The sequence below is a fragment of the Echiichthys vipera genome, assembly GCF_963691815.1.
Source record: "Echiichthys vipera genome assembly, chromosome: 12".
Lineage (NCBI taxonomy): Eukaryota > Metazoa > Chordata > Actinopteri > Perciformes > Trachinidae > Echiichthys > Echiichthys vipera.
This window is the reverse complement of record NC_139837.1, coordinates 1614764-1630149: the sequence shown is the minus strand read 5'-3', so window position 1 is coordinate 1630149 and position 15386 is coordinate 1614764. Positions and strand designations below refer to the sequence as shown.

Sequence of the window (15386 nt, the reverse complement as noted above, 5' to 3'; positions counted from 1 at the left end):
GGGGGTGACATGCAGCATTGAGCCAGAGGTGGGAATCGAACCCAGACCACTGCGTTTAGGACTTTAGCCTCTGAATATGGTGTGACCACTCTAACCACTGAGCCACCAGGCGCCCTATCAGACTTTTTTATAAAGGTCTGTTGTTCCCCGGTCATGGTGGCACGGTGATGTGGTGGTTAGCACTGTTGCCTTACAGCAAGAGGGTTCCTGGTTTGAATCCCGGCTGGGGTCCTTCTGTGTGGAGTTTGCATGTTGTCCCCGTGTCTGCGTGGGTTTTCTCCGGGTTCTCCGGTTTCCTCCCACAGTCCAAAGACGTGCAGGTGTTCGGTTCATTGATGACTCTAAATCACCCGTAGGTGTGAATGGTTGTCTGTCTCTGTTCGTCTCTATGTGTCCTGTGATAGACTGGCGTCCCGCGACCCCGATAGTGAAAAGAGGTCATAGATGAATGAATGAATCCTGGACACAGACAAAGACCTGCGCAACACAGGTACGCTCCCCTAACCGTGAATGGTTTGCAGTAATGTTAGAGTTATAAATAACAACTCCTCAAGACCCAAACTAAATTGCAGTGTCTTGCAGCGACCCACTCATTAAAGTGAAGGTTAGCTCTGACATTAGCAAAAGCTACGTAAACCGTAAGACTGTGTATGCAAATTAACCTATAGACCAACATGCATGACCGGTCAAAAATGTTCTCAGTGTTGAACCATTGACGTCCCTCAGTTTGACCTGATAATGGTGCGAGATCGCTTGGGGACCAGGACTCATGACTCCATGTTATAGATGTTGAGATACTTCAGTCTGGACCGACTTCCCAGCAGACATAAAGATCCTTTAGCACCAAAAACCACCATGAAAAAAGTCACTGACCCAAGGCGACTCTGGCAGCCGAGGCATCGTAGTTGATCCAGAAGGAGACCCAGGACAGGATGGTGATCAGGGTGGAGGGCATGTAGGTCTGCAGGATGAAATAGCCGATGTTCCTCTTCAGCTTAAAGCTCAGTGACAGACGCGGATAAGAGCCTGTCACACACAAGAACAGTGTTATTGCAGCGCCCACAAATCACAGAACTATGAAACATGACGTGCAGTTAACAGGACAAGTGTCTGAATGGCCAATCACGCAGCAGCTTGGGGTCGATTGTTGAACAAACCACTATTTCATATTTGTCTGACAACAGAAACGGCTAAATCAGGTAAATAAAGGCGCACTCACACTGTCCTTTCCGCACCGCGACCAGGGCTTTAGGGTACTTGTCCCCCCTCCATCTCCCCCCGCGCCCCAGTCCCGTTTGTACTTACACTGCCTGGACCTCGGCCAATGCTTCTTGCTGCCTATACGTCATCACGCCGTAACACGTCACACGCATTGATCGTGTGTGTGTGGCTTTGTTTCCAGATCTTTCCGTAGACCTCTGAGTTTTTGTGCGTCTTGTCGACTGTTTTTGAATCTTTTCATCGACCAAATCTGCAGTAAACACTCCACCTCCACATCACACCAACGTGAACCTTTCACCGCCATTGTTGTTGTTGTTAAATGTCCGCGCATGGTCCGTCCTTCTATTTACATGTCCGAACAGGCGGACATAACGCTACCGCCATAGGGCTCGTGCTCGTGCTCGTACACGTGCGCACGCTCGTGCTCGTACATGTGCAAACGGCTCCGCTAAAGCCCACCTCTGTCCGCAGTTCTGCGCGGAGCGGTTGCACTCACACTGCTTAAACGTACTAGGCTTTAGCTGAAAAAACGGTTTTGGCCCGGGACGGAAGGACAGTGTAAGTGCGCCTTTAAGAACAACTATACTGTGAATTATAACGTATAAGAGGAAACATGGGTGTGTCCTGTGAGGATGCACATTCTGGATAAAACATATTACATGTTATTTAATTGGAGCGTAATTCATAAGTAAATTAAAACAGTATTTGTGTGTTAAATGCATACATACATACAATACATGCAATGAAGTATGTGAGCAGCAGAGTGGTGGGTATGACATGACTGTCATCGTGCTGTGCTGGAAACGTGCATCATGCTGAATTTACCACCTCATATCTATCTTTACTAACATTCAGGCGTCAGGGTTGAGCTCAGTTACCTGTGGCAAACACAGCTTTCTTCGAGAGGGTCTGGTAGTCTATGATGGAGAACTGGGGCAGTTCGATGTTCTCCACACCGGTGACGGAGCCTATGTTGGCGCCTCCCTGCCAGTAGAATTCGATGTCGTCGGTGGTGTATCCATCTGAGAGGTGAGGGAACACAAGTTAAACGTCAGCTGAAGCACAAGGACGAGCACATTTACATCCAGGCACCAGGAACAGAATGAGTTGACAGCTGAGGACGCTTTCACACCTGCTGTGTTTTCTCACTCTGGTGCAGTTCAGCCATGGAAAGGTGAGAATGCTGTTATCACACTCTAGCACTGGCGTGCACGAGGGGGTGCTAACGTGCTAAAGTCTCCTCTAGGAGCCAAAACGTTTGCTAAAGTGACCTCTAGGAGCCAAAACATGTGCTAAAGTGCCCTCTAGGAGCCCAAACATGTGCTAAAGTGCCCTCTAGGAACCTAAACGTGTGCTAAAGTGTCCTCTAGGAGCTAAAACGTGTGCTAAAGTGCCCTCTAGGAGCTAAAACATGTGTTAAAGTGTCCTCTAGGAGCCAAAACGTGTGCTAAAGTGTCCTCTAGGAACCAAGTCGTGTGCTAAAGTGTCCTCTAGGAACCTAAACGTGTGCTAAAGTGCCCTCTAGGAACCTAAACGTGTGCTAAAGTGCACTCTAGGAACCCAAACGTCTGCTAAAGTGCCCTCTAGGAGCCAAACATGTGCTAAAGTGTCCTCTAGGAGCCAAACATGTGCTAAATTGCCCTCTAGGAGCCAAAACGTGAGCTAAAGTGTCCTCTAGGAGCCAAACATGTGCTAAAGTGCCTTCTAGGAGCCAAAGCGTGTGCTAAAGTGCCCTCTAGGAACCAAAACGTGTGCTAAAGTGCCCTCTAGGAACCAAAATGTGTGCTAAAGTGTCCTCTAGGAGCCAAACCTGTGCTTAAGTGCCCTCTAGGAGCCAAAGCGTGTGCTAAAGTGCCCTCTTCAGTGGCGAGGCTGCGCTATATGTGCCTATGGTGGTCTTTGGTGTCAGACGTGAAAGTCCTCCACGATCGTTCTCCAACTGTCCATTGACTCCTGGTCCGTGACCTTTGACCTTTCGTTCAGCCTGCTGTCCAGGGTCCTTACTGTTTCACCGATGCACGGCTCTGTCTTTAGGGTGAACCAGGAGAGAACTTTAGAGGATTAAAGTTGATGTTTTGGATTTTATATTGAGCAAATGACAATGTGACGATACGTAGGTCGTCCACAACTTAATGGTTTTGGTTCACCGGGCTCTTCGGCCGTTTTCAGCGACGCCTTCCTGCTCAGCAGCAGACAGATGACCGAGCAACAGTCATGACGCAAGCACCACAAACTCTTGTTGAGTTCTGTTTTTAAATGCATTACAGTCTTGAGTTCACCAGGATCCAAAAATAATTGTAACAGCGAAGTGCTCCTGGTCCATCATCATCATCATCATCATCATCATCATCATCATCATCATCATCATCATCATCATCATCATCATCGTCATCGTCGTCGTCAGAGGGAGCGTCACAAACATCTCCTCCAGGTTTTTAAGGAACTGAGGGAAAAATAACTCATCGTTGAATCACGGAGAGTGCTGATGCGGAAAGTCGGCCTCGTCTCCTGTGAAACAGTTTCCCACGGGCTGAGCGGACACAAGGAACACGTCTCTGGGCTACGTCTACAGCCCGAACCGGGGTGGAACAAGCCCCCGCTGCCCTTCCAGTAATTAGACCGATTTAATTGGGCCAGCGAGTCTCTCTCTCTCTCTCTCTTCAGATTCTCCGTCTTATCTAACAGCAGGATTTTAGGGAATTAGCTCCTTCTCATTACTGGAAGAGCTTCATTATCATTTTACCTTCTTCTCATTGACTCAATGTACGTGAGAAGACCTCCAAACGTTCATTTTGTATTGCAGTAGGCTTAGTTACTTTAATTAAAACAGTAAAATAGAGTAAAAGTACGGATGTATTATCTTGTTTTCGTCCTGCTGATATGCTCATACCAACCAGGTCCCCAGGACGTGCGCCACGCTTTGAAGCCAATTTGACACAGTGGCCAAACAGTGGAGTCGTGGTCTGTCGTCTGGCACAAAAATACGTTTTCCCATAGACGTACGTTGGGAAAAGAACATTTTTTTGAGCTTTACAGCCCCCACAAAAGAAGCTCAGACAGAGCCTGCCACACAGAGGTGCTGCAGCAATGGACGATATGAGAAATATAATGTGTTTTTTAAACATTAAAGCGTGTAAACCTAATGTAGTTGATTAAAAAAATACAAATATGACCCTGAAAACTAGCAGAATAAGGCTTCTTTAAGGATTTCCTGTCCCATAAGTGACCTTCAAAATTTAGTTTCCATGGTTTCAGTCCTCTAGGAGCATAAACGTGTGCTAAAGTGCCTTCTCTAGGAGCATAAACGTGTGCTAAAGTGCCCTCTAGGAGCGAAAACGTGTGCTAAAGTGTCCTCTAGGAGCCAAAACGTGTGCTAAAGTGTCCTCTAGGAACCTAAATGTGTGCTAAAGTGTCCTCTACGAACCTAAACGTGTGTTAAAGTGTCCTCTAGGAACCTAAACGTGTGCTAAAGTGCCCTCTAGGAGCGAAAACATGTGCTAAAGTGCCTTCTGGGAACCTAAACGTGTGCTAATGTGCCTTCTCTAGGAGCCAAAACGTGTGCTAAAGTGTCCTTTGGAGCCAAAACGTGTGCTAAGTGTCCTCTAGGAGCCTAAACGTGTGCTAAAGTGTCCTCTAGGAGCCAAAACGTGTGCTAAAGTGAACTCTAGGAGCCAAAACGTGTGCTAACGTGTCCTCTAGGAGCCAAAACGTGTGCTAACGTGTCCTCTGGGAGCCTAAACGTGTGCTAAAGTGAACTCTAGGAGCCAAAATGTGTGCTAAAGTGCCCTCTAGGAACCTAAACGTGTGTTAAAGTGAAAACTAGCAGAATAAGGCCTCTTTAACGATTCCCTGTCCCATAAATGACCTTCAAAATTTAGTTTCCATGGTTTCAGTGAGTTCAGTGTGTCATCACGTTCAGATCTGACATCCAAGCATCACTGACTTGTTGACTGGCACACACTCACCCTCACCTGAGTGTTTCTATGCATATTTATATATATATTTATATATATTATGTGTGAGACTTTAACTATGCATGTCGGTATTATCCATTATTTAACTGGAGCACTCCAGCCAGGTCGGATTCAACAAGACATGTCAGTTTGCATTAGTTGGCATAAAGTGCAGCATGACCTCCGTGACCAATGAGAGTGGAGTTCTGCAGGAAGTGGATTCTGACCCGAGGCGCTGTGCGGACAGGAACAATAGGTGGGGAGATGTGTGGAAGAGGAGCATTTAAAGCTGTTCAAGGCTCGATGAACCGAACGACCCCAGTGAGGCTGATAAGTCGACGTACTCAAGCTGTGTGTTAATTAGAAATCATATTAAACACTGTCACTGTGGGTGGATCCTTCAATGTGACCTCAGACTGCAAGTGTTTCACAGACAGCAGCTGACTGGAAAAGATGGATCCTCATGGTCTCAGCAGATCCATCTGAACTCTGGTTTAAAGATCTTTGGGAAGGGGTGAAAATCCTGGTTTCTGATTGGATAAACCATCTGTCTGTCACCAACACACGGGCCAAACCAACCAATCAGATGACTGAAGCGTGTGACGTGCTAACAGCGTGGAGGCAAAGCTCAGAAAGGAAACAACATGTGGGTAAAGGAGATTTTCCCTTTGTGTTTAACGTGAATTTACGGATCAAAGGCCCAATTTCAGGAGCCCGGTCCATATTCAACAGAAGGATCCAGAGAACAAAGAGTTAGTGAGCGGCTCGCTCCATAGCTGCTCATCTCATCCGTGGAAGCCTCCATGTTGTTTACACTCAACAGTCTCTTCTGTTTCACTTCAACCCACCAAAGAAACCAGGAGCCAAAACGTGTGCTAAAGTGTCCTCTAGGAGCCAAAACGTGTGTTAAAGTGTCCTCTAGGAGCATAAACATGTGCTAAAGTGTCCTAGGAGCATAAACATGTGCTAAAGTGTCCTCTAGGAGACTAGCACATGTTTTGGCTCCTAGAGGACACTTTAGCACACGTTTAAAGTGCCCTCTGGGAGCCTAAACGTGTGTTAAAGTGTCCTCTAGGAGCATAAACGTGTTATAAAGGTTCCTCTAGGAGCCAAAACGTGTGCTAAAGTGTCCTCTGGGAGCCTAAACATGTGTTAAAGTGTCCTCTAGGAGCCTAAACATGTGCTAAAGTGTCCTCTAGGAGCCAAAACGTGTGCTAAAGTGCCCTCTAGGAGCATAAACGTGTGATAAAGTGTCTCTAGGAGCATAAACGTGTGCTAAAGTGCCCTCTAGGAGCCAAAACGTGTGCTAAAGTGTCCTCTAGGAGCATAAACATGTGCTAAAGTGTCCTCTAGGAGCATAAACATGTGCTAAAGTGCCCTCTAGGAGCTAAACGTGTGCTAAAGTGTCCTATAGGAGCCAAAACTTGTGCTCAAGTGTCCTCTAGGAGTATAAACGTGTGCTAAAGTGCCCTCTAGGAGCTAAACGTGTGCTAAAGTGTCCTATAGGAGCCAAAACTTGTGCTCAAGTGTCCTCTAGGAGTATAAACGTGTGCTAAAGTGTCCTCTAGGAGTATAAACGTGTGCTAAAGTGCCCTCTAGGAGCTAAACGTGTGCTAAAGTGTCCTATAGGAGCCAAAACTTGTGCTCAAGTGTCCTCTAGGAGTATAAACGTGTGCTAAAGTGTCCTCTAGGAGTATAAACGTGTGCTAAAGTGTCCTCTAGGAGCCTAAACGTGTGCTAAAGTGTCCTCTGGGAGCCAAAACGTGTGCTAACTTCTCTAAATTTTCTCCGCTGCACGTTACCAGACTGATCTGAGAGTAAACTATAACGGAGCTCAGAGATCAGGATGATCTTATGAGGCTAACTACGGTGCTCTTTAAACTCCCAAACTGCTGTGCGCGAACACTTAGAGCAGGTGTGTCAAACTCAGGCCAAATCTGGCCCACGGTGTAATTATATTTGGCCCCTAAGATCATATCAAGGTTCTTTGTGAACTGGCCCGTGAGTATAAAGCACACACACACACACACACACACACACACACACACACACACACACACACACACACACACACACACACGTCTACTTTTCTGTTCACACACATGAGCATCCATGCTACCAGTCTCTGCAGACACACTGAATCCACCCCTCCCCAAAAACGCCCCAAAGAAAGATGGAGGACAGGAGCTTCAGCAGATGATCTGTGTGTGAAGGTAAAGAGCTGTTGCAACGTTACACATCTGGAGAGAAGGAACACATGCACATGTGCAGTCTTATTTTTTTTAGTTTGGCCCTTAACGCCTCGTCAAGGCGGCAGAGGGAGGGAGATCGCACCTGTTAAACCTTTATCTGCACCCATGCGTGATCTGTTAGGATCATTCAGTGGAGCCGTTTCATTACGGCTCTGGAATCATCTCCAGTTTTCTGTTGTTAGTCATCGCTCAACATTGATTTCCTAGAAGTTTCCTCATCGCCTCCACGTTGAAATCAATCTCTGTACCGCTGTCAACATATAATGTTCCACCGTGCGTCAATTAATTCGTCATTAACAGAGTTTATTTATTGATAAGAGCGGAACAAAACAAACACTCACAGCTCTCGATCTCCAGGGTGCAGTTCTGCTCATCCAGCGGGTATCGACGCAGGTCCATCATGCAGGCGGCCGTCGTGGTGATCCTGGAAGGAAGAAGGACTTAAGTCACACATCCAAGTTTCAGAAGAGGGAAACCTGAAGTCCTGAAGCCTGAGGAAAGCACAGGGAACACTACGTCTAACCCGTCGCACTCCCCCGGCACACTTCCTGCCTCCTCAGCCCTCAATCACACAAATCCTTCTCCATCACATCTGGAACGGCACCATCTGTGTCTTCGCACCGCTGAAGTCACGGCCGCTGCCCCCCTCCTTCTGAAAAAAGCCTCCTGTTCAGTCTTAATTACAACTGCGAGCAATTAAGAGTTAACACTAAAACCCAGGCAATCGGTTTAACCCCCCCCCCCCTTTGAAGTCTTACATCTGAAGGAGGAAACGCTTCAGTTTTACAGTTTATTTAACCCTAACCCCAACCCCTAACCATAACCCCTAACCCCCTAACCCTAACCCCTAACCCTAACCCTTACCTGACCCTAACCCCCTAACCCTAAACCCAACCCTAACCCTAACCCCTAATCCCTAACCCCTAACCCTAACCCCTGACCCTAACCCCTAACCCACCCTAACCCATCCTAACCCTAACCCCTTACCCACCCTAAACTCTAACCCCTAACCCTAACCCATCCTAACCCTAACCCCTTACCCACCCTAAACTCTAACCCCTAACCCTAACCCCCTAACTCTAACCCCTAACCCACCCTAACCCTAAACCCTAACCCCAACCCCTAACCCTAACCCTAACCCTGCGGTCTGAAACCGAAGGGGGACTGTTACAGCCTCAACCCCTAACCCTAACCCCCTAACCCTAACCCCTTACCCACCCTAAACTCTAACCCCTAACCCTAACCCCTAACCCACCCTAACCCCTAACCCCCTAACCCTAACCCCTAACCCACCCTAACCCCTAACCCCCTAACCCTAACCCCTAACCCACCCTAACCCCCTAACCCTAACCCACCCTAACCCCTAACCCCCTAACCCCTAACCCCTAACCCAACCCTGACCCTCACCCTGCGGTCTGACACCGAAGCAGGCCTGTTGCAGCCTCACACACTTGATAACGGGCTTGTATTGTGAAAGGGTCGTCATGATCATTTGTTTGGAACAGAAAACACAATTAAACCTCATCCCAGCAGACCACTAAAACCATTTAGGCATATAACATTTAATGTGCTGTAATGGGAAAATATATTACAGTGCTTATGGACGAGCAATTTTCTTGTTGACACGTAGCAACGATCATTCAAAGTGGCAGCAGAGTGGATGAACAGGACCAGCACGCGGGGCACGCATCGTGCACCAAAGGGAGTTCTGCAATACGCTCAGTGAGGCGTTTTAACTGCCTTAGTTGAACAAATATGTATAATAATTAGTCATATCTACGATTTACACACTTGAACCAAATGTATCCAGAGGAACCTGTGGGTGAGGAGGTTAAAGAGAGAAGACGTCGTCTAAAGAACGAGTGCGACAGACGGAGGAGGAGAAGCCTCCAGTCCTCCATCATCGTGTTGTGGAGATCTGTGTCTGCTGACGACACTTCCTGTTTAACTCCAAATCTAAATAATGGTGTAATGTTTAGAGTTCATTTAATGTGTTTAAACTAAAGTCGAACTTCTTCTCTTTGGAACCAGATCTGGTTTGAACGTCCTGATTTATCTTTGTGTGAACCAGAGCGCTCAAAAGGATGCTAACACGCTAACACGCTAACACGCTGAATTAGCCGCATGCTAACCCTTTAGATCTCCTCTCTCCGTAAACACTGGAGCTGCTCCTCGTCCACATTAACATCAATGTTGTTCAGTCCTTCACAATAAAAGCCCATCAATGTTGTCCAAACATCCAGGACCAAAGTTCAGTCCTTCACAATAAAAGCCCATCAATGTTGTCCAAACATCCAGGACCAAACTTCAGTCCTTCACAATAAAAGCCCATCAACATTGTCCAAACATCCAGGACCAAAGTTCAGTCCTTCACAATAAAAGCACATCAATGTTGTCCAAACATCCAGGACCAAAGTTCAGTCCTTCACAATAAAAGCACATCAATGTTGTCCAAACATCCAGGACCAAACTTCAGTCCATCACAATAAAAGCCCATGCTTTAACAGCTCCAAAATAAAGCGTAAAGTCTGCACACATATGAAATTTACCTTGGAGATTCTTACAAGGGTGTAAATTACCTCTACCTCCACTTCTGTGCAGATCACCCACTAAAGCAAGACATTTACTCCGTTTCTCCGTGGTCAAATGACACCGAAGGGTTTGTTTACTCGTGGTGCCGTCGGACCGGAAGAACGAATATTATTGCGACGTCACCGTGAATGATCGTATTTTACTGCAGTAGCATTTTATGTAACGTCTGCACTCGTTTCACTTCTTATTGTTTTAAGCAGAATGTCAAAAATGATGTGGGAAATCAAACAACCCTATCCCCGCACTATTAAAATGACCTTTCACATAAATCCGCATGTGTGTTGGTAACCATTTGACCCCTTGTTCGCTCAGTTTTTTAGCTTTAGTGTCGGGCATGTGCCATTAGCCCCTTTCACACATGCACAGCAGACCTGAAATTATTTGGACATCACCCAGCGGGGCTGTGTGTGAGAACACAAGTGTCTGAATCAGTCCGACGGGGCAACAAAGGCTGTTTACCCCGTCAGCTCCCTAGTTCTGAGTCTGTGTGATGTCCGAGTGAGGCCATGTGTGAATGCAGCCGCTCACTGGCCTCAGTATCCACAGACAGATGATGTTGTAAGCGCTGAAATCAACGCTCAACTCATCAGACAAGAGACTTGGTTGTTTACGACCAAATTACAAACTGGCGCCATCAGCAGTGTGTAATCGGGCGGCGTCAGGAGACCACGCTGAGGACAGGGAACCACACATCAAATACAAAGTCAAACCGTACAGACACTTCCGGTGAAGTCATCATTTTCCAATATCATCAACATAAACACGTAAACTCGGTTCGCAGCCGAGTGTGAAAGGATCAGCAACTCTAAATCTGAGGCCGTGGCTCTCGGCAGGAAAACCGGTGAATTGTTACTCCAGGTAGGGAATGAGTCCTGAACCCAAGTGAAGGAGTTCAAGTACCTCGGGATCTTGTTTACGAGTGAGGGGACGATGGAGCGTGAGTTTGGCCAGAATCGGAGCAGCGGGGGCGGAGCTGCAGTCGCTCTACCACACCGTTGTGATGAAAAGAGAGCTGAGGAAGGCAAAGCTCTGGATGTACCCTCAGTCCTGGTTCCTACCCTCACCTGTGGTCATGAAAGCTGGGTCAGGACCCAAAGAACCAGGTCCAGGTCAGGACCCAAAGAACCAGGTCCAGGTCCAAGCGTGTGAAATGTGTTTCCTCAGGAGGGGGTCTGGAGTCTCCCTTAGAGAGAGGGGGAGAAGTTCAGCATCCGTGAGGAACCCGGAGTAGAGCCGCTGCTCCTTTGCGTTGAAAGGAGCCAGTTGAGGTGGTTCAGGATCATCTGGTAAGGATGAACCCCCGGCAGACCAGGCCTGTAGGACTCTTTCAGATGAGTGGGGAAATGTCTCACTTTGAACAACAAGGTCGAGTGGATGGTTTTATTTGGACTAGACAAAAGTCCAGGTGGTTGGAAATCTACGTAACATGTATCTGTATCACCTCTGAGGAGTCTGTTCTGGTGCCGAATGTGGCACGTGGTGCACCCATACGCTAAGTGCAAGTATGCAAACCATCACCGGTGAGATAAAGGTGATGACAGCCGTGACTTTGGAAGCCAAGAACAATCCACTGATGCTCCTGTCCGATCTTCCCTCTTCACTCTGCGGAGCGAGTGTCCGGCTACACGCGAATCTCCTCATACTCAGCTCTTCTAGTGTCAGGACGTAAAAAGCCCCTCAGGAGATGAATATTCATTATTTTCTTACCTTGTTGAATATTCTGGGGCTGTGCATGAATGTCCTGGACACACTGAATGCATTAGGAAGCACTAGATGAATTATAAAGCAGGTGCAGAAAGCATGGGCGGGCAGTAAAAATAGTGTGTCAGCTCTGCTGCTTGTCAGGACGGACGGCTAGGAATGGCAATCATTAGCTCTCCACCATAGACTGTATAAAAACAGAGGTAGCGTCTCTGTCGGGGTCCGTTTTCTAACTTGATCCAATCGTCCTCACCTACAGGAGTCTCCATCTTGTCAGACTTTGACCCCGCCTCATTTCCTCTGACCAAAAAAGGGCATGTATGTGATGTTGGGGGGAGGGGCATACGTCCTTCTGGCTGACGTTTACCTCCGAGGAGAAGTGAGGGCCAGAGGCTAGCTGTCACTCAAGAGGCCACGCCCCTAATTATTCATACACTTTCACCTCCAATGAAATAAAAGCTAGCCCCTCCCCCTCAGTGTTGCCATGGAGATCTGATCTAAACACACAGACTAGAATGTTCTTTTGTCCTTAAACAGTTTTAATGATGCTGTGTAAACGGCCTGTTTAACATGGGGCTCAATGAGAAACTGCTCTGTTATGAAACCTGCCCCTAGTGGACACTCAGAGAACTGATGCTGACGGAGCTTCCTGATTGGATCAAACAGGAAGTCGCTGTGGTGGTGGTTTTGTCTTCACTGAACCAACTGTTATAACTAATTATATACACATTAGATTGAGGACGACTGGTATCTGTTGATGACATCTTGCTCTCAACAGCGTCGGCGAACAAGAATGGTTTTGTCCCATTTGCAAATTGAGCAAACTGTGTCCTCCTGTACTCTGGAGTTTGGACTTGCGTGCTTGGGTATTGGTACATTTGAGTATTCGGTATAAACAAAGGCTTAATAACTAAGAGAAACTAAGGGCGCCCTCCCACTGTGCCTCCGTCCCGTGCCCCGTGCTTTAGGGTCCTTGTCCCCCCCTCCAGGCCCGTTTGTACTCACACTACCTGGGCCTCGGAGAATGCTTCTTGCTGCCTATACGTCATCACGCCATAACACGTCACACGCATTGATGACGTCATGGCGATGCGTGGCTTTGTTTCCAGATCTTTCCGTAGACCTCAGAGTTTTTGTGCGTCTTGTCGACTGTTTTTGAATCTTTTCATCGACCAAATCTGCAGTAAACACTCCACCTCCGCATCACACCAACGTGAACCTTTCACCGCCATTGTTTGAAATGTCCGCGCATGGTCCCTCTTTCTTTTTTCTACGTCCCAACAGGCGCACAGGAAATGACCTCAGAACCGCCATAGGCCTCGTGCTCGTACATGTGCAAAGGCGCTCTACAAAAGCCCACCTCTCTCAAACGGGCCGTGGACGGCCAACTGGCCACAGCTAGGTGCGGAGCAGGTGCACTCACACTGGTCAAATGAACTAAGCTCTACCCGAAAAACCTGTTTTGGCCCAGTGCGGAAGGACAGTGTGAGTGCGCCCTAACTGTCAGGTACACTCTGTTTCCATCTTCAGCCTGACTTTGCCTGCACTCTGTGAGGGAGGGGGGTTTATTTTCCCAATCGCAAGAGTGAGCTCTCTCGATGGGCTCCGCCATCTCCGCCATGGACTCAGCTGAACTGTCCCCAAAACAGCCGACTAATGCCAACAGCATTGGACACAATACAGACACTAGGGTGCAGGACGCACACTGTAAACCTATGTGTGCATAGACGCTAATTTATCGTGCAAAAATTGGGTTTTAACGTGAAATAAAACTGGTCTGATACTCCTCCGGTGTGACATACCGACTGTGAGCATCTCTCCAAACCAAGGTGTTCAGCCACTAACACAAATGTCCATGTGCCAGTCAGCGCTGAGGTCATTTTGGCAAACCTAAATATAGCCCTTATGTCAGCAGCGAGCACGCTGGATGAATAATTGTGGGAGGCTGCAGGGGATAACGATTTTGCAGCATGCCAGTGTGAGAGAAATCTTCCCAGTTCTTTCAGGAACTGTGGCGGGGGAAAGAGACGCATCCTCCCACTGTCTGATAAAGGGATTTCAGGGCAGAGGCGACCTGGTCTCATCCCAACACGTCACACGTTCCACTTTCTCCGGCTTCTTTGACGTCGCTTGTTAAACAGTGACGCTCCGCTACGCTGGCTGTGGTTCACGTTGTAAATCAAACTAAACTACAGGGTTAGGTTGAGGCAACAAAACCACTTGGGTAGGTTTGGTGCGTGGGGTTAAAGTAAGCACGTGTAACACAACTATAGCGATGCACAGGATCACCAGGATCCATCCACCACCGCAACCTTCTCGCTACGCAGACTTGGTTTTCCTTAAAGTGTGGTTCCACCGCCAAATCATCCCATGGTCTTTTTCGGTACTTACTTATGTCCAATAAGCCATCAAGTCATTTTTTTTTCCCGTGTATGAACTATTTACGTAGAAATTTGGTAGAGTTGCTAACAGCCTGACGTGGCTAACACTGATTAGCTCGGGGCAGTGGCACTCACAGGCTTTTTTAAGGGCAGGGGTACATATAACGCGTCCTCGCCACTGAAGAGGGCACTTTAGCACACGTTTCTGCTGCCATGAGAGCACGCTAACGTACCGCCATCCCTCCCTATTCATGCCAGGTGCTCGGGGCAGCACGGTGAAGGCATTCAAAGGTCTTTTTTAACCACTAATGCTGCTGAAAATAACATCAAACCTCTGCAGCAGCATGAGAAGAGTCCCTACACACACAACAAAGCAGCAACGGCGTAGTTAGTGAACCCAGAGTTTATTAAAAGAGTGTTTTTGTCAGGATCCCTGTTCTGCCAGCCTCTTCCTTTCCTTTTGTGCTTGTGTTTGTCTCCCTCTGCATGTGTCTCCCCTCTTGGTGTGTGTCTGTCTGGAGCTGGTAGGTGTGGTCCCATCCAGCTTTGATGACCTGCTCTGCGGCTCAAAAAGCCGGATGTGGGACACATTTGGCGCTAGATCGTTTCCTCATTTACGTGGCAACTTCGCGTCGGTTGGCTCCCGTACTTTGTTGGTTTGTATCTTTATTAACGATTGTTTCTTTGTTCCCTTTTGTTATAGTTTCCCGCGATCCCGCTCCCGGTCCCGTTTGGTCCCTTTTCCCCTGTTTTTGGATTCCCTTGTTTTCTGTATTATTTCCTTTAAACCGTTCTTTGTGTCCTTTTCTGCATTTGGGTCCGATTCATCGTGGTATTCCCCGCACCGTTCATGACAGTTTTAAAGACATACCTACTGGCCCCTGTACCAGCTCCTCTCATAGTAAAGCCCATTCAAGTTGATTTCGAGCAGTCTTCAGGGTTCAAAAGGTGTTTTAATGCCTTCACCGTACTGCCCCGAGCTAATCACTGTTAGCCACGTTTGCTTTTATTTTCAGCAGCATTAGTGGTTAAAAAAGACCTTTAAATGCCTTCACCGCATATTTTTTCAAGATTTTCTGACATTTTTTACTTTTCTCTCAATATAATTACGACTTTTTGTCAAATTATTACGACTTTTTGTCACAATCTTGTCTTTTTTTCCAAAATATTACGAGTTTTTCTTCTTAATCTTTCGACTTTTCTCTCAAAATATTCTGACTTTTTTGTTAAAATCTTTATTTCTCAAGGTTTTACAACTTTTTGTCAAATTATTTCATAAATATTAA

General features: G+C 47.2%; 1 protein-coding gene across 1 annotated transcript in view; it reads right to left on the bottom strand.

The window, feature by feature from the left end:
• The window catches only part of gabrb1 (gamma-aminobutyric acid type A receptor subunit beta1), a gene marked incomplete at both ends in the record, with an annotated part of 43449 nt that overhangs the window by 3216 nt on the left and 24847 nt on the right, over positions 1-15386 (bottom strand). The window contains 3 exon segments of the mRNA XM_083924668.1: positions 874-1026; positions 2100-2243; positions 7768-7850. Coding sequence (XP_083780794.1) covers positions 874-1026; positions 2100-2243; positions 7768-7850 — 380 coding nt within the window.